The 17,278-nt window shown below is 51.7% G+C and overlaps 1 protein-coding gene across 4 annotated transcripts; it reads right to left on the reverse strand.

Annotated features, from left to right (window-relative positions):
• Positions 1–323: 323 nt before the first annotated feature.
• On the reverse strand, positions 324–16,863 carry RNF121 (ring finger protein 121). Of its 4 annotated transcripts, none has more exons than XM_071433586.1 (9): positions 16,615–16,863; positions 10,740–10,777; positions 8,730–8,871; positions 6,846–7,000; positions 6,267–6,374; positions 5,698–5,818; positions 3,619–3,752; positions 1,935–2,036; positions 324–1,625 (listed from the first exon to the last, which is right to left on the reverse strand). In XM_071433586.1, exons 1-9 carry the CDS (start codon positions 16,705–16,707, stop codon positions 1,505–1,507), a joined length of 1,014 nt encoding a protein of 337 aa, XP_071289687.1. In that variant the 5' UTR covers positions 16,708–16,863; the 3' UTR covers positions 324–1,504. The 4 variants fall into 4 exon arrangements, with proteins under 4 accessions (XP_071289687.1, XP_071289686.1, XP_071289688.1 ...); XM_071433585.1 differs by having other exon boundaries at positions 1,935–2,061; positions 3,603–3,752; positions 16,488–16,643; XM_071433587.1 differs by having other exon boundaries at positions 324–1,639; positions 1,938–2,036; positions 16,488–16,637.
• Between the last annotated feature and the right edge of the window lie 415 nt (positions 16,864–17,278).

Here is a 17,278-nt window from a genome sequence, read left to right on the forward strand (position 1 = left end):
ACAGCAATAGGGCAGAAGCAGCCACCTGAGTCACAGGCCCTGGCAAGTCTTGGAAAATAGTCCCTGAACTCCGAGTGAGTTTTGTTATCCATTCCCAGCAGAGGAGGAGGGTGACAGGAACAGGAGTGTTATCTTGGGGACCTGGCAAGTGCAATACCAACCAGCTTAGCTCTGGATGCTACAGGGTGAAAGAAGTGAGCAGGGAATGCAGATGGGTGCTTGGGCATTATCCACCCAATATCTGTCCCCTAGGAGAGATGAAAGGAGGAACTTTCCATGCCCTGCAGCAAGGAAGACGATCAAGAAAAACCCAGGGCCACGTCTCCATTTCCAGGGCTCTTATTTTGGTGTTTGGCACAATACTGCAATGTGGTTTCATTCAAAAGAAAACTCAGAGGATTCAGCACGGTGCTGGGGTTCCCCAGGGGGAACACAGCCCACACAGCCATGTCAGCACTGTGACCACTTCCCAAATCCCCTGAGCCAGGAGCTGCCTTGTGCCCCCAGGGAATATGACTCAAGTCTCCACAAGCCAAAATACCACTGCTGGCCCTGGGATTGGGGACTTTACCCCACCCACTACCAAAAACTGAGCCCAAGCCCACTTGCCCCAGCAGGACCTTAGCATGGCTCCTAGCAGCAAGGCCAGGAGGATGTCATGGAGTAATGCTGGGGCAGGGAAATGCCAGCACCAGCCCAACCTTCACTCCATCCCTTTTATTCCAGTGCCAAGAGCAATATGCAGTGAGGGCGGACCTGCGCCCGGGGCAGGGGCACCTGCTCTTGGCTGCTCCTGACGTACCGCCACCATCACCCACAAGGGCACGGAGAGGAGCAGCACTGGCCCCACTCCACGCCTTGGCTGACCCCCCCCGCCCCCCCCGAGCAGTCAGGGGACGCTGCTGGACTCCAGGGAGGAACACAGAAAATTTGGGAGCATATAAAAGGGTTCCCCAAGGCAGAGCCCACCATCACCATGCTGGAGAGCAGCCTGGTTCCTGCTGGCATACCCGTGGCACCCAGAGTGGACCTGGCAGCTGGGGGTAGCCAGGTGACCTTCATCCCCTCTTTCAGGGCACTGGGCTCCAGCCTCTCCTCTGCAGCCCCCATATCCCATCCTCGCTGCCAGCAAGGCTGCTCCAGGGTGCTGGCATTGGGAGCTGACAAAGCCTTGGCTCTTCTCTGTCATGGCCTCCCCTGACAGAGTGGCAGGAAGGAGCTGGTGAACAGCCCCCAGCCCAAAGCTCAGCCCAGCAGGGCGCTGCAAAGGGCTGGACAGGGACAGGGAAAGGGGACAAGCGTCTCTTTTTGGCTGCAATAGAAAGTTTTAAATATGCTCATTAAAATAATTGCTTTTTAAAAAAATCCTCCCCTAGCCCCAGCAGGAGGGGCCCTGATGTTGCTGTCCTTGGTGGTGGCCAAGGTCCTGAGAGGTGACGGAGCAAAGCCAGCATCCCTGGTGGCAATGTCCTCTCGTGGTTCCGCGGCTCCCCACCGCCTGCCCTTACTCCAGCCCCAGGATGTAGTTGATTCCCTGGACCAGTCCGATGATCACCGGCTGCCAGGCCACCAAGTAGCGCAGCCAGTCCAGCAGCTGCCCATACATGACATGAGGCCTCTCCCAGCTGGGCAGGAAGGAGTTAAAGAGTCGTGGGGAAAGGGATGAGAGAAGCACAACCCACCCAGAAGCCACCCAAAAGCAGGGACAGAGAACACAGGTGCCCAGAGGGATGGACAAGCACCCAGGAAGGACAGACATGAGTCCTCATGGAGGGACGGCTGTGGCCAGGCTTGCCCTGGGTTTTGCAGGGTCTCTGCCAGAGCCACGTGCTGCAGAGACCTACTGAGGGTGCCAGGCAAGCCTCTCACCCCTTGTGTGCTCTACCCACTGCTTCCCTTCCCAAAGTGCTGGCTCCCAGCAGGAGAAAGGATACGGATTACTGAACATCCTCTTGAGATCCACCTTCTCTTTGCAGTATGGACACGTCTGCTTCTTCCCGACAATGCACCAGCCCCGGATGCAGAACTCATGGAACCTGGGGAGTGGCACGTTAAGGGGAACTGGAAGAAGAGGGGGATACATGGCTCAGTGTGGAGGAAACCACCAAGGCCAAGGAAGTCCCCCCAGAGCCATGGAAACATCCCCCCATGTGAGGATGGTGCATTGCACAACCACAGCCCTTTCCTAGAAGGTGCAGCAGCTTCCAGGACAGCGGAAGGAGCTCATGGGGCAGCAGAACAGAGCCAGGGTGGCAGCATGAAGGCCCTGACCCATGCATGGGCACCAGGGAGACTGAAACTCTTCAGTGATGGTGCCCAAGCACTGAGAAGGTTTGGACAGCCTGGAAGAGCTCTGTGAACTGCATGCATTTTGGAAGCCTTCTTCAAAGCTTCCTGGAATTAACATTTAAGGAATTTCTCTGTAAGTAAGGGTCTGACTGACAAGTGCTTGCTATGCTCTGTCAAAAGGATTTGCATAACCTGAGCACAGCCTGCAGAAGTTACAGGAAAATATGAGGTGGCTGCAGATGACTCTGCCACGTACATTGGTGTCACAGAGCAAACAGACTTTTCCCAGAATATCTATGCTGCTCAAAACATGGAAGAATGCCAGGCAGCAGCAACAGGAGTCACTTCCTTGTCAGCCCTGGAGACATAGATGCAGGAGTGCCCAGCCAGCCATCACCCTTGAGGACCCAGGAGCACCAACCAGCTCCTCTGACAGCCACGCCACCCCAAGCTGCTGCAGTCCCAGGCCCTTGCACAGGGTCAGCCATAAATCTCACCAACAGCTCCCAAGAGTTAAATTTAGGCTCCTGTTCTGCCAGCATGACCTTTGCTCAAGCCCAGTTTGGAAACCACCTCGCAGGCAGTAACATACACACTGCCAGAGGACATCCCATGTGTAGACTGAGTCACCACAGGGAAAAAACCCCACGTGCCACCTCAGCTGGGACTGAGCACCAACTAGGACTTCCAGTTTCAAAACCCAGTTCTCATCAATCAGCTGACAGAAAGGGCTGAGTGAGTCCAGCGTGCTGGAAACCCTGGAGGAGTTCAGGAGAAGGAGGAAGCTGCTGGGCTGTGGCCAGAGCAGGTAGCAATCAGCATGCTGACCAGGGGGCTGTTTTCAGAGGGGGCCAGCAGTGTTTCCCCACAGTTCTTCCTTATAGACACTCGGACCCACTGCAATGCATCTCTGATGAGGGGCCAGTGTGGCATGGAGCAGGGATGCCTCATGTCCTGACCTCACACCATCACCTCTGCCAGAATATCTGCTGGGGGCACTGCCAGACAGATGGGTCACAGCAGATTTGTCAAAAGCAGGTAAAAACTGAGGTGCAGCTCCATGACTCGGCAGAGGGAGCTGGGGATGAGAAGGAAGAGGAAACAACCACTTGGGAGTGGCAACGAAGTAATTTCAGGGACACCTCTTCCCATGCCAAGTCAGTGATGACACAGGGACAGATCACATGCAAAGTCAGCTGGACAGCCTCGCTTCCCAGAACAGGCATTTCTTCACCCAGCACGGGAGAAGCCGTGGGGCAGGAGCTCCCTGCTGCCCACCCCAGCGTGGGGCCAGTGAGGCAGGGGGCTGGCACCTGCAGAGAAGGATACACGTGGTTGCAGGAGAGGCGGTAGGTGTTCTCAATGATCCCTTCCTCGTTGACATCCACGAAGATCTGCTGGCCGCAGACGGCGCAGACGCTGTCAGAGAGGTGCTTGGTGGGCATCCCTGAGGCGCTGTAGAACTGAGCGGGGGCAGAGCAGAGGGAGAGCAGTGACAGTGGCAGGCCACGTGTCCCACACCCGCGCTGGCACAGCTAAGCTCTAAGGAGGGCTGGGCTCAGCTCCCCACGAGTCCAGCCTTGGCCTTTGGGGCTTAAAACCTTGTTACAGGTCCAGCTGTGGGAACAACTACAACAGGACAGCTGCTCAGTGATGCAGTGGCCCGTCACACCCCCTTCCCAATGTCGAGGGGCCAGCCCTCTCTGCTCCTCAACAGCCAGGTGGGTTTTCAGCTGCCTGCCAGGGCCATGCACCCAGGGCAGAGACTGGGAGAGAGAGTGGGACAAGCTGGAGGTCACAGCTTTGATCCAAAATAACAACTTTGGGCTGCCAGTCAGATAGAGCCCCCACCTCCAGCCCTGCAGGTCCCTGACTCTCATTCAGCAAAGCACAGAGAGAGCAGCCACCCCTCTCCATTTCCCAGCCTCATGGCTCAGCACAGGGCTGACATAACACAGAGAGTGTGGTCACAAAACCAGGTCCCACACACTCCAGCTGCAAGGGATCCCTCAGGTCATTGAGTCAAACTCCCTGCTCCACTACCTAAAACTAAACCATATGACTAAGGGACTTTTTGAACTCTGGCAGACTTGATGACATGATCATGTCTCTGGGGAGCCTGTTCCCTCTGGGTAAATAACCATTACCTCATGTCCAACCTGCACCCCCCCAATTCAGCTTCACTCCCTTTCCTCATGGCTGGACAATCACCTCCCCTGGCCACACATTGATGCCATGCCTGATGCACCCCAGGACACAGCTGGCACCTTTTAGCAGTCAGGACACACTTCATATTCAACTTGGTGTCAACCCTAACTCCCTAATTCCTTTCCATAGAACTCTCTCTGGACTCTTATTCCCAAATTTGTACCTATAACCAGGATTACACCATCCCAGGCAGGGAATCTGGCCCCTGTTAAATTTCACACAGCTGGAGCTTGCCCAGCTCTCTCTCCAAGGAGGTCACAGTTCCTCCTGGTTTAGTACCATCAGCAAAACATGCCTCTGGCAGAGCCCTGGCAGAGCTTTGCTCTGAACATCCAACAGAGCCCTGAGAATCTAAGAGAGACCCTGTGCCAAGGTGTCCTAGTGTGGCAGGCCAGGGGCTGGAGCAGAACCTCAAGGAGCAGCAGCAGAAAGCTCAGAAAGATGGAAACACAAAGTCCAAGACCCTAAACAGCTGCTGAAAAGAAGAAACATGACCTACTCCACTGGTGTCCTAGGTCATGTATTTTTGGTGGAGTGGGTTATTTTGATACCAAGTGAGTGGGCTACAGATTTTAGGCCACTGCATCCTCTGTCCACAGGGACAGCTAAAGTTGCAGCAGGTACAAGGAAGGAAGCCCACAGTGTGAATCCTTCCCTGGTGGCTGCAGGTCACAAGTTAATGCAAGCACAGTGGTGTCCGAAATGGGAGTGTTCATTGGAGATTTTAAATGCCCAGGAAAAGAAATATTTGTCAGTTTAGCAGGGCTAAACAAACCATTCCACTTCTCCATAGAATCAGAAAATGGCTTGGGTTGGAAGGGACCTTGAAGGTCACCCAGTTCAACCTCTTTCCATGGGCAGGGACACCTTCCACTAATCCAGGTTGTTACAAACTCTATCCAATCTGGCCTGGTACACTTCCAGGAAATGGGGCAGCCACAGCTTCTCTGGGGAATCTGTGCCAGTGTCTCACCACCCTCAGAGGAAAGAACTTCCTGTCCTGGAGATGGAACCCTGCAGAGGCTGCGCTCTTCAGGAAGGATCTCAGAGCAACTCTTATTATATTAGATCCAGCGACCCTTCCTTGAGGGGGGAATTCCCATTTGAGGGGAGCCAAAGCTGCTGCAGAGCCCAACATGTTTCAGGCCTCCTGATACGGGGCACAACTCTGGCCTGGGGTACAATCCACCGTGAACTCACCCCGATGGTTGAGGCCATGTAATCTGCACACATTTCAGCAAAGTCCCGTTCCAGCACTCCATAGTAAAGACCATAGAAGAGGAGGGAGATGCCAAAGTCCATCGCATCTTCTGGTTTGATTCTACAACAGAAAAACCAGCAACAGGGTTTTTTGAGGGCAAAGCCACTGTAATCATATTCTAGAGAATGTATTACTCCAGAGAAGCAAACTCTCTAACGATGAAGCTGGTTTGGGCTTGAGTCTTCTGCCACCACCCATGGACTGGCTGCTTCTTGCAGTATAGCAAAAAAAAAAAAAAAAAAAAAAAAAAAAAAAAAAAAAAAAAAGCCACTGCTGCCCCCAGAGCTGGGGGAGCTTCCAACAAGTGAGCTGGAAGAAGGGCTCTCCAGCAACCCAGACCAGTTCAGGTACCAGCATCCTGTCATCCCCCCAGGAGTGAAAGGACACCCCAATAGTGTCTTTGGTCCCATTAATCATTGCCAAGTAAACCGATTTTCCAGAGTAATAGCCAAAGGTGTGTTCCATGCCATTGATTGCCCCAGGAGTGGGAGCTGAGAGATTCACTCACCTGAATAATAGGTTAAGTCCAAAAAGCGTAAACATGACAGCCATGTACCCCACGATCCCAGTGGCATAGCTGATCTTGTATATTAGTAGAAACCATTTATAAACCAGTCTGTAAAGCATTAAAACAAAGAATTTCATTACTTCATTTTTCCCTGAATGAAAGTGTGCCAATCATCTGAAGAGTTTTATTTTTCACACCTGTTGTGTTTTTGCAGACACTTCACCTACACACGGACAAGAGCTTTACATTCCTAATTCAACCTGTCATGGGCTGCTCACAGTCTTGACTTCCAAACTAGAAACCTCATGATCTCCAAAGGCCATAAGGAAGCGTGCTGCATGCTGGGAATGCCCTGGGTGAGGACACCACCCCACATGGACTCCACCTTTCCACCCCCCACCCAGGTACCAGGTATATTGGGCTGGCTGCCAGCTAAGTGCTTCACACTCTTTCACATGAGCAGGGCTCTCACACTGCCAGGGTGCAAAGCTCAACACACATCTGTGCAGGAAAACTGGAAAGAGATCCTTGCAATGGTTACCCTGGGGCTGAGGAGTTTCCCAGGAACAGCAGACAAACCTGGGTGTTGTCTGTACCAGAGGCTTTCGAGTTGCCCGGAAGGTGACAAAAGCTGTGACTGCTGAGAAGAGCACCCAGATCACCAGGAACCGCCACCAGTTCAGCTTGATAGTGAAATACAGAGGTACTACCCACATCTGGAAGAGGGTCACCATCTGCACAAACAGAGGAAAGGCATTTGGAGCTTGTTCTCTGCTCCTCAAACACCAGAAGCACACTGTCAGCCGTGGCAGCCATTCTCCTGCCTGCATCAAATGGCCCTGGATTGCACCAGGAACCTGGGGAGGTTTGACCTGTGGCACCTAGAGAAGAGCTCAAAGCTCAGCACATGAGTTGGATAGGGAGCATCTGAGGGAGCTGGGGAGGCTCAGCCTGGAGAAAAGAAAGCTCAGAGAGGACCTTCCTGCTCTCTGCATCTACCTGGAAAGAGGTTATAGCCACGTGGGGCTCTGTCTGTCCTCCCAGGAAACAAGTGACAGGACACTAGGAAAAGGCCTCAAGTTTTTCTAGAGAAGGTTAAGGTTGCATATTGGGAAAATTTCTTCCCAGAAAGGGTGGTGAAACCCTGGCACAGGCTGCCTGAGACAGTGATGGAGTCACCATCCCTGGAGGGATTTAAAAGCTGTGCGGATGTGGAACTTGAGGACAAGGTTTAGTGCAGGAGTAACTGCTGGACTCAATGATCTCACAGGGCTTTTCCAACTCACACAGTTCCATGGTTTTGTGAGGGAGTCAGAGGCAGCAGCCACATGGTTTTTGGGAGCAAAGGGTACAGCTGGCAGGAGAACACAGAGGAATCATATCCAGAGGAATGTATGGGAGATGATACACACAACTAGTTGTTGTAAGGCAGCTACATAAACCTTCACCTTCCCAGGATCCTAACACTGCAACCACAGACACCTCAGACAGGAATTACACAAGGCAAGAAGGTTTTGGCTTGCCTCTGCACTACAGCCTATTCCCAAAAGAATCTACAGCTGTGTAGCTGAGCTCCCACTGTGCTGCTGGAGGGAAACAGGCAAATAGGTTTGGTTTAAAGCTCACAGAGGACTACAGGTGCTACCTGGAAACATTAATCAATATTATTACTATGACCAGGAAGTTGCTTCATGTAACTAACAGACCCAGACAAGCTGGTGGCATCAGCAAGTGGCAGGTCTGCTCAGCAGAGTGCTGCAGTGTAGGAAAGGCATTTTGTGCTGTTCTTGTGAGGCAGTGAAGGCTTCCTGAAGATAAGGAAAGCCCCGTATCTCTCCCGAGGAAGACACCAAGGCTGTCACCATGGCAACGTGATGAAGGAGAGAAAGTTAAGAGATACAGACTTTAGCTGGCTCACAGAATTATGTGGCTCCTTTTCACCTATTGAGAGTTTTGTTTCTTTCTTATGACCGATGGGCAGTGAACGTGTCTGTTAAATAAATGCAAATACCTTGAAAAACTATAAAGGCAACATGTTGCTATAATAAATTGCTCTTATGCACCCTCTTGATGGAGTCTTGGTGCTTTGTGCCGTGTCATGCTCTATAGACATCACAGGAACCATCAAACCCAGGCTGCCAGCAGCAAGAAGCCCCCATTGCTTCCAAGGGAGCACCCACAAAATGCAGCTTCCCTTAGGACACCCGCCAGGATCTGCTTGTCCATCCCTGATTGAAAGCACTAGGTCACACTGAGTTATCTGCATCATTTCCAACAGAAACCTGAGGCCTTCCGAGACATCCATCCTCATCCTCAGCTGGAATCCCACATGTGCTGGGAGAAACAAGGGAATCAACACCAGACAATAGGAAAACCAGGAACACTCTCCTCATCAGCAAAAGGAGGGCATTGCTCAGCACCCCCACGCAGTGTGGGAGGCAGACTGGCTGTGGGGTAACTTACATTGTAGGAGCGAGGGTGCCGCTGCTTCCACTGCACCAGGAGGAGCTGTGCCACCACGAGGGTGGCGATGAGGATGAGCACCATCTCGGCATGCATCGCCTCGTGCCCGCGGTGCTTGGCGTGCATCCGGACGTGCTCCACCCTGCAACAACCAGGAAAAGGAGGCTGAAGAGCACACTGGTGCAGGCTGCATGCTGGGCTACAAACACCTCAGGAGAGCCAGGAAGAGCAGATGGAAAAACAGCACTAAGAAGAATTGTGTTTGTGAACAATCCAGAGGGGAAGGGACAAAGGCTGCAGAGAGAGACTGAGACCAGAGCAGCTTTCACTTCTACACTGTGAAAGCCAAGAACACCACCTTGCCCATCTGAGCGTGAAGGAGGTGGAGAACTCCCCCAGGTGTACCTGAACTAATGAACATGGAGTGCACAGTCAGCATAACTTGCAATCCCAGAATGGGCAAGGTTAGAAGGGACCACCAGTGGGGTCATCTCTCTCAACCTTCCTGATCAAGCAGTGCCTTCCTGGAGCACACTGCAACTGTTTGACCCAGAGTGTATGCTAATTCTCAATACCAAACCCTCAGCCCAGTTTTGGAACCACTAACACTGTTCTCCCTCTTGTCCAAAGGCTGGAAGGGTCAGGGTGGAGAGCAGGAGGAACAGCTGACATCTGGTAAAACCCCCAAAACCCCAGCAAATTGCTTCTCTCCATCCATGCATCCATGGAGCATTCTGGAACAAGTGATTTCCAGCCTGATACTCGCCAGACACCTGGGGTTTCTTTGCCCAGCTTGTGCTGTTTGACCAAAAAACACAGTGGAATTAAGAGCTGACAGACACTGATGAGGTCCCCTGCCAGTCATCTCCTCTTGAGGCTGAACAGCCCCAGCTCCCTCAGCCTTTCCCCATAGGAGAGATGCTCCGGTCCCCTCATGTGCTCTTGCCCCTTCTCAAGCTCTTTTACCCTTCTCTGCACCCTCCACAGGACCCACTCCAGGAGCTCCATGTCTCTCTTGTCCTGAGGAGCTCAGAATTGGACACAGCACTCCCAGAGGTGCCTCAGCAGGGCTGAGTAGAGGGGCAGGATCACCTCCTTTGACTAGCTGGCAATGCTATTCCCAATGCACCTTAGAATTCCACTGGCCTCCTTAGCCCAGAGGGCACTGCTGGCTCAGGGACAGTTTGTTCTCCACCAGGACCCCAAGGCCCTTCTCCACAGAGCTGTTCCAGCAAGTCGGCCTGTGCTGGTGCAATACTGAGAGTCAAGTCTAACTGTGATTTTCAATAAGCATCTGGATTAAATTGGTTTTGCTAAGGAAAAAAGAGGAATTTTTCAAGCCCCTTATTATAAGGCAGATATTGAAGGGCTGGAGGTTGTCCAGAGAAGGGTAAAAGAGCTTGAGAAGGGCCAAGAGCACAAGTCTGGTGAGGAATGGCTGAGGGAGCTGGGGAGGCTCAGCCTGGACCAAAGGAGGCTTGGGGGGATCTTCTTGTTCTCTACAAGGCCCTGACAGGAGGGTGGGCCTAGGTGGGGGTTGGGCTCTTCTTCCAGCTAACAAGTGATGGGACAAGAGTAAATGGCCTCAGGTTGTGCCAGGGGAGGTTTAGGATGGATATTGGGAAAATTTCTACACAGAAAGGGCTGTCCAGCCCAAACACAGGCTTGTGGTGGGGTAGTGGTGGAGTCCCCATGCCAGGAGGGATTGAACAGACATGTAGATGTGGCACCTGGGGACACGGTTTAGTGGTGACCTCGTCAGTGCTGAATGGTTGGACTCTATGATCTCAGAGGGCTTTTGCAACCTTAACAATTTTGTGATTCTATATTTAGCAGCAGTTTAAAAGAAAAAAACTATTGCCTTCTAAGACAGTCCATACTTCCCCCCATCAAAAAACAGTGATCCTTTCCTGCCCCACTGTGATCACAAGCTGTGCTGCTGCTGCTTGCTCTGCTCAGTAGCAGGAGCTCAGTTGAGCTGTGTGCTCCAAATTAGCTCCCAAAACTCACCTCCATCTCTCCTCTGGGGACAAGTGTGAAAGATCAATCTACAGAGAAAAAAAAAATATCCATGAAATCAGCTGCTGGGAAACTCTGGATTCAGATGCTTTAAATAAGAAACCTCCAAATGCCCACAGTGCCAGCACAGCCCAGAGCTGTCCTTCACCTTCCCAGGAAGAGCAGCAACTCTCCCTGCTCCTCCACCTTACTTACACTCCCATATTTTATTGGAGCCAAGGCTCTGTCCAACATCCCATGTGACCAGAACAAAAGGACTGGCTTAAATCCCACATTCACAACCCAGCCAGAGGTCTCAGGGCAGAGTGGTGATCCCAGTGAAGCCAATGCTCCCACCAGTGGTAGGAGGCCAAAATCCCACTAGGCTGCAGGACAGGGGACAGTATGTCACACACCAGCAACAAACCAATGCCAATAAGATTTCAAAATCACAGTAAAAGAAAGATTTAGGCCTTGTTTTGCTGAGATAATTGGAAATTCCTCCCAAACACCACAGGCAGGAGCTACAGAGAGCAAGGGGAGCTGCTGGTATTAGTGATGATTGACAATGGATACTTGTATCCCATCTTCTCCAGTAAGATTCACAAAAACGTGAATACTCTCACTTTTGGACAGGGGAGGAATAAGGGGAGCTTCAACACCGCATTTCTGCTTTCACCTGGAACTTTATATAGAATCACAGAACCACAGAATGCTTTGAGTTGGAGAGACCTCAAAACTCATTTTACTCCAACCCTCCTCCCATGGGGACACCTCCTCTAGAGCAGGTTGCTCCAAGCACCATCCAACCTGCTCTTGAACACCTCCAGGGATGGGGAATTCACAGCTTCTCTGGGCAAAACCTTCCCTTGATATTGTGAAAAGTGCATATTATATGGCTCTATGCAGATATTTACTATATGTATTTTGTTGTATTGATTAGTAGAGCTGTATTAACATTTTAGTAATATGATAAACGTAGTCTTGTAGTTAAAAGGTAACTTTTGAAGTTAAAATAAGAACTATGTAAGCGGGATTTTTTTTAAGAAAAGAATGAGGCACTCACACCTGATAGCAGCCACAGGACACCTAAATCTTTCAGAGAAAAAGAATTTATTGTTCTCTTATCAAAAGAAACGAACTTCTTCCCGCCTCCAAGGCGCTGTTAGGATTAAGAGGAAGAAGTTGACACTGACCAGACAGAATCCTGTGTTTGAATGGAATTTATGCATCATGTATGAGGTGTATGAATATGCAACAGGCTATTGCTTTTAAGAGTTAATCCTCTGTTAATGGGTGTCCTTTTTCAGGCTTATGTTGCCCAGAAGAAGGTATCTGGACTGTCCGTAACTCTTTGTCTTTATTGTCTCATATTGTCCTAATCCAAATTGTCAAATTATCATTACTCTAATTATATTACTATTTTTATAACCATTTTATTACTATGAAACTTTTAAACTTTAAAAGCAAGTGATTGGCGTTTTTCACAGTATCTTCACCTAACTGCTGAGGAGCCTCCAGCATCCCTCATGTCCCCACCCAGGGTCACTGAGCAGGCAGCACACCCTGACCATGGCACTGGGGAGGGAATCCCACAGCTCTTCCCATCACCTTTTCCTGGTGAGACACAAACTCAGTTTCAATCAAGAGCAGCTCATCTGGGCTGGGAACATACATGTGGGGTTTACAAATCCTCACAGTGCAGGAGACACTCCAGTTTTGCTGAGGCACTGGAGATGAAGGCTGGAAACAAGCCATAGACTTGTTTCCACAAACACAGACTGTTATCACTCTTTCCTGCACATGCCAGAGATGTGTACATAGGAACCAGCTCCACCTCACCCCACTGGGTACAGGGCCACAGGCTTGGATCCAACCTTTATGCTGGGGCAGCAGTCACCTCACCTGCCTGCTCACCATCACCAGCACACAGGTGTCTGCAGCAGCAGCTCTGATCACAGCCAGACTCAGCTGAGAATGCACAGCTGCCTTGTTTCCTCTGTGACACCTAATTTTACCCCAGGGTGAGGAGGTAGGGAAAAACACAGCACAGCAATCCATCTGCCTGATGTGGAACATCTGCTGAGCTTCACCCCAGAGCAACACCTGCGAGAAATTCACCCCTTGAGAATCAAGGCCTGAAGAAACACTCCAGGACTTAGATGCAAAATCTAAAGCAATGAAAATCCTTGTTAGAGCTCACTGAACTGTGTCAGAAGCCAAGGGAAGGTGTCACCAAATTCCCCAGCACCTCTGTTCCTAAAGCAGCCACATCCAGATCCATCAGTTCAGTAGTTGCAATGTAATTTGGAGCAACAAACAAACAGGAAAAAAGGAGATTTTAAAATGTTTGCTGGTCACTGCACACAGCAGACTCTGAGAATCCCCTAGTGCTTGCTGGCTCCAGCACAGGTCAATCCCTCTACAAGCTCTGAGAGTCACCCGGGTGCTCCCACTGCCTCCCCCCATAAGACCCACACTCCTCCCAGGCTCTGCCCCCCACCCTTGCTGGATGAAGATGTTTGACAAGCACCTTCCAACCACAGCAATAATCTGCATTTCTATACAGTGGCTCAGCTTGCTCCTTTGTACCACACCAGCAACCACTCCACAGTGTTGGTCCCATCTTAGAGACTGGGATATTCACCAGCCTCTTTCCTTTGGCATCTTCCCTGAATCTCCAAATTCTTCCAGCAAATGCATTCAAGATGCCTCAGCTCCAAATCCTGTGGAAACACTGCTGGCATTGCTCAGAGCAGGCTTCTCCTGAGCTGTGCTCCCAAGCCAATCAGGGATCTGTGGCCCTGGACACAATTTTCTCTCAAGTACAAGGAGTGAGCTTCACCAGATTCCCCAGAGCTCAAAGCTCCTGAAATAACTTTATTAAGGGGGGGCCAGGACATGACAGAAGGGATGTTGAGAGGGATCTGATGACTGTCAGACAGGACTTGGCAGAGCAGCCACCCTGAGCCAGACCTTCCAGTTAACCCCTCCTTGATCTGCACACTCTCTTAGCACAAAAGTTTTGGATTAGAGCTAAAAATGCACAGGAATAGTGAAGGAAGCACCTGCTCTTGCCAGCAAGCATTCATTCCACTTCTAGCTTGGGGTTGTCTGATTTTAACATGCAGTTTTTGTGTCTTTTGGGTCTCTTTCTAACCCCAACAGCTAGGTAGAAGAACCTCTACTCCTAAATCTCCCTTTACCAAGAGGGGTGTAGCCATGATATTTTCTGAAAAATCCCTTTGCTAGGATTTTTCTCCTAAGAAACCTCAGAGGAAAAGAAAAACAATAATTACCTGCTGCTGTGGAATGCAACAGGTGCATCTTTGATTGGTCTCATGTGGTTGTTTTTAATTAATGGCCAATCACAGTCCAGCTGACTTGGACCCTCTGGTCAGTCACAAGATTTTATTATCATTCCATTCCTTTCTATTCCTTTGCTAGCCTTCTGATGAAATCCTTTCTTCTATTCTTTTAGTATAGCTTTAATATATCATTTTCTTATAATATAATATATATCATAAAATAATAAATCAGCCTTCTGAAACATGGAGTCAAGATTCTCATCTCTTCCCTCATCCTGGGACCCCTGTGAACACCACCACAGAGGGGTTTGACAAGAACATTTAGGGGTGACTGAAGGAGCTGAAGATGAGCTCTACCAAGTGTTCAACACCAGCCTACTCCTGTTTCAGCATCCTTCAGCTGCCACACCAACACTGGACCCAGTGTGCTACCAACTACAGCTCTTAGACAAACTTTTTGTTTTAAAGAAAAGGATTTAAGAACAGTTCTTCTGTTCTCTGTCTCCTCTGTAATTCATGATCCTCTCAAAAACCTCTGCCTCCTCCAGGTGATGACTACGAGAAACTGGATATCAAGGACTAAAGTCTAATCCTCTCCTGGGACGTGGCATCATGGCCTTTGGAAGAACCTTGTGCCACTCCCTGGTTTCCTACAGGAGCTGTTGCCCCAAAGCCTCCACAAACCTGTGATCCCCACCACTGGGACAGTCACAGAATAATCTCCTTGAGAAAACCACAAGGACTGTTGATATGGATAACAGCAAAGCTGGAGCACACATTCCTTCCAGCCCAGGGAGCTGGGAGGATCTCTGGGCAAACACACATGCTGCTGTGAGCTGACTGTAATCCACTTATGCTCTAAATCTCCAAAGGAGGCAAGAAGAATGCCTTGAGGATGGAGAATAAGCAGTTGCTGATTTCAGCTCAAAGCTCCAGAGCAAAAAACAGCCCTGATCTCACTTTCCCAACTTCAGTCTCTGTCTCCCAGCACCTACCAGGAATAACCTGAAATAAGAGGAATATAAACCTCCACAGTGCTGTAAGTGCAACCAAGGCAGGTTGGGATGAGGCATATTCTTTAGTGGAAGTCTGAAAAGATTTTTTTTGGAATCTCAATTCTGCATTTTTTCTGCTCATAAGACACAGGAACAAGGAGCAGGGAGCAGAAATCTCCCAACTGATCAAACATTTGGATAACTGGAAACGAAACCTTTGCCTCTGCACAGGCAGAGCCAGGGCCATGGGAAACTTGGCTTTATTCTGGTCCCCACCATGAGTGGCTCATCAGCAAACTGCTCTGCCCAAAGAGCTGCCAAGACCTCAGGACAGCACAAGCAGATAGGTTTTGCTCCAACACTTTGTGGAATCACAGGGATAAGCAGTCCTATATGCACCTCTTCATTCGCTGCCTCCTTGTGATGCCCTCTCTGACAGGCCCTGATGGAATGAAAAGTGGGAATTTCACTTCTGAGGATCAGAGATTTGGATCTTCCACATTTTTACATACAAAGTCAACAAGGAGTATCTTAAAATATAACCAGCAGCAACTCAAGAGTGACTGATCTGGGATTCAATCCTCCCATCACTCCACTGCACCACTCTCCAGCAGCAGCACAAGGCACAGGGCAGAGGTACAAGCTCCCACAGCTCAGCCATGCACTAGGGAATCTCCACAACTGGGCCCTGCCAGGAATCTCCTCCAAAACAACCACAGCATCTGGCAATTTTTAAGCCACACCACCAATTCTTGAGGAAAGGCACAAAATATTACCTGACTCTACAAGCTAAGTGAACTTAGGACCCCTGTGCAGCTGCTCCCACAGTGCAGACAGGATGGAACCAAGTTCTCCTGGTTCTTTACCGGTGGGAAAAAAAAAAACCTCCCAAGCACGAAGCACAGGGGACGGTGAAAAGCCACTGCAAAGCCTGGGACAGCAGTGCCGGAAAGTGGCACGTACCTGTGACAGAGCATCCACCCTGCTTCCATTTCCATCTTTCCAGACAGGTTTTTTTCCAGTTCTGTAATTTTTCGTCCCCAGGAACATTTAAAGCCAGCATGGGAACAACAGCGATGCCTCCATGGCTGCCCTCCTGCCCCCAGAGCCCGCACTGTCCCTGCCCCATGGGCCCTCCGAAGCTCCCGGTGCCAGCCTGCCCCTGTCCTCCCACACCAGGATCTCCCCCGCCCTAACACTCCCCACACCCATTTCCCCAAAGCTCTACAAGCTCAAAGCGACCCAGAGTCGCCGCTGTCCCATTCCAGGCACCCTCCGAGCCTCTCAGCGCACATGCCTACCCCGTTCTCCCAGACCCCGCGTCCCCCAGGCCCCACGTCCGCTGTGTCTGCCCTTCACAGAGCACCCCACGACGCTGAAGCAGCCCGTCCGCGCCTCGCCTCCCCAGCCCGACTCGGTTCGGCCCAAACCGCGCCCCGCCAGCCCCGTGCCCGCACCTCCTCCGCCTCACGCTCAACGGGGCCGCCAACCTCCACCTCCAGCACAGCCGCCATCTTGCCCCGCCCCCTCCAGTGGCCAGCCACTTCCTCCGCCGTCCGCCAATCACCGGCCGAGGCGCCGCACCTCGAGCCAATTGCTGGGCGCGGCGCTGCCCCGGCCACCAATCAGGCGAGGGGAGGAGTGGAACGGCTGCCAGACACGCCCCTCCGGGCGCATAAGAGCGGTGAGCTGTCACAGCCGGCCGCTGGCTCCTGTGTGTGGGCCCGCAGCGGGACGCGTTACCTCCGTGGGCAGCACCGGCGGCACAAACCGCCTCGCACCGCCGTGCCCGCAGTGCCGCTGCTGCTCTGCCCCTGCCCCCGCCCCTCTCCACTACCGCCGCGCGCTGTTCCGGACAGGGCGCAGATGGCAGATGGCTCCTGAGCACCGCCCGCGGGGGCTGTAGCGCGCCGTAGTCACCGGGCTGCATGTCCCGTCCCCCGCGGGCTGCGTGTCCCGTCAGGCCCCGAACCGGAGCGCGGTCGGGAGAGGCGCCCACGGGAGGCGGGAGCGGCGGGGATCGGGGCTCACGTCACTTGGGCGGCCGAGATGGGTGCGGATCGGGCTGGGCGGTGACTCGGGAGCTCTGCGGTCAGGCACCGGCTTGGGCAATGGCGTGGCGAGGCTGTGGGGCACAGCCAGGGCTTTAACAGGCCTGGGAAAGCGGGGAACGACTGACGAGCTACAGCGATAGCGGAATAGCGCTGAGGCGTTGTTCGTGCCTCTGGGAACACGGGCCGTGGAGCTG

Source organism: Agelaius tricolor, unplaced genomic scaffold (assembly GCF_023055355.1).
Source record: "Agelaius tricolor isolate 1412-34295 unplaced genomic scaffold, bAgeTri1.0.p SCAF_9, whole genome shotgun sequence".
Classification (NCBI taxonomy): Eukaryota; Metazoa; Chordata; class Aves; order Passeriformes; family Icteridae; genus Agelaius; species Agelaius tricolor.

What these genes read in the sequence shown, in the direction of transcription:
- RNF121 (XM_071433586.1), bottom strand. Translation starts at nt 16,707, where the DNA reads ATGCGCCCGGAGGGGCGTGTCTGGCAGCCGTTCCACTCCTCCCCTCGC. An exon ending in CTGGTACAGACAACACCCAG is followed by an intron (nt 6,375 to 6,845) that starts GTTTGTCTGCTG and finishes AATGCTTTACAG; the next exon opens with ACTGGTTTATAAATGGTTTC. An exon ending in ACATGGCCTCAACCATCGGG is followed by an intron (nt 3,753 to 5,697) that starts GTGAGTTCACGG and finishes GCCCCCGCTCAG; the next exon opens with TTCTACAGCGCCTCAGGGAT.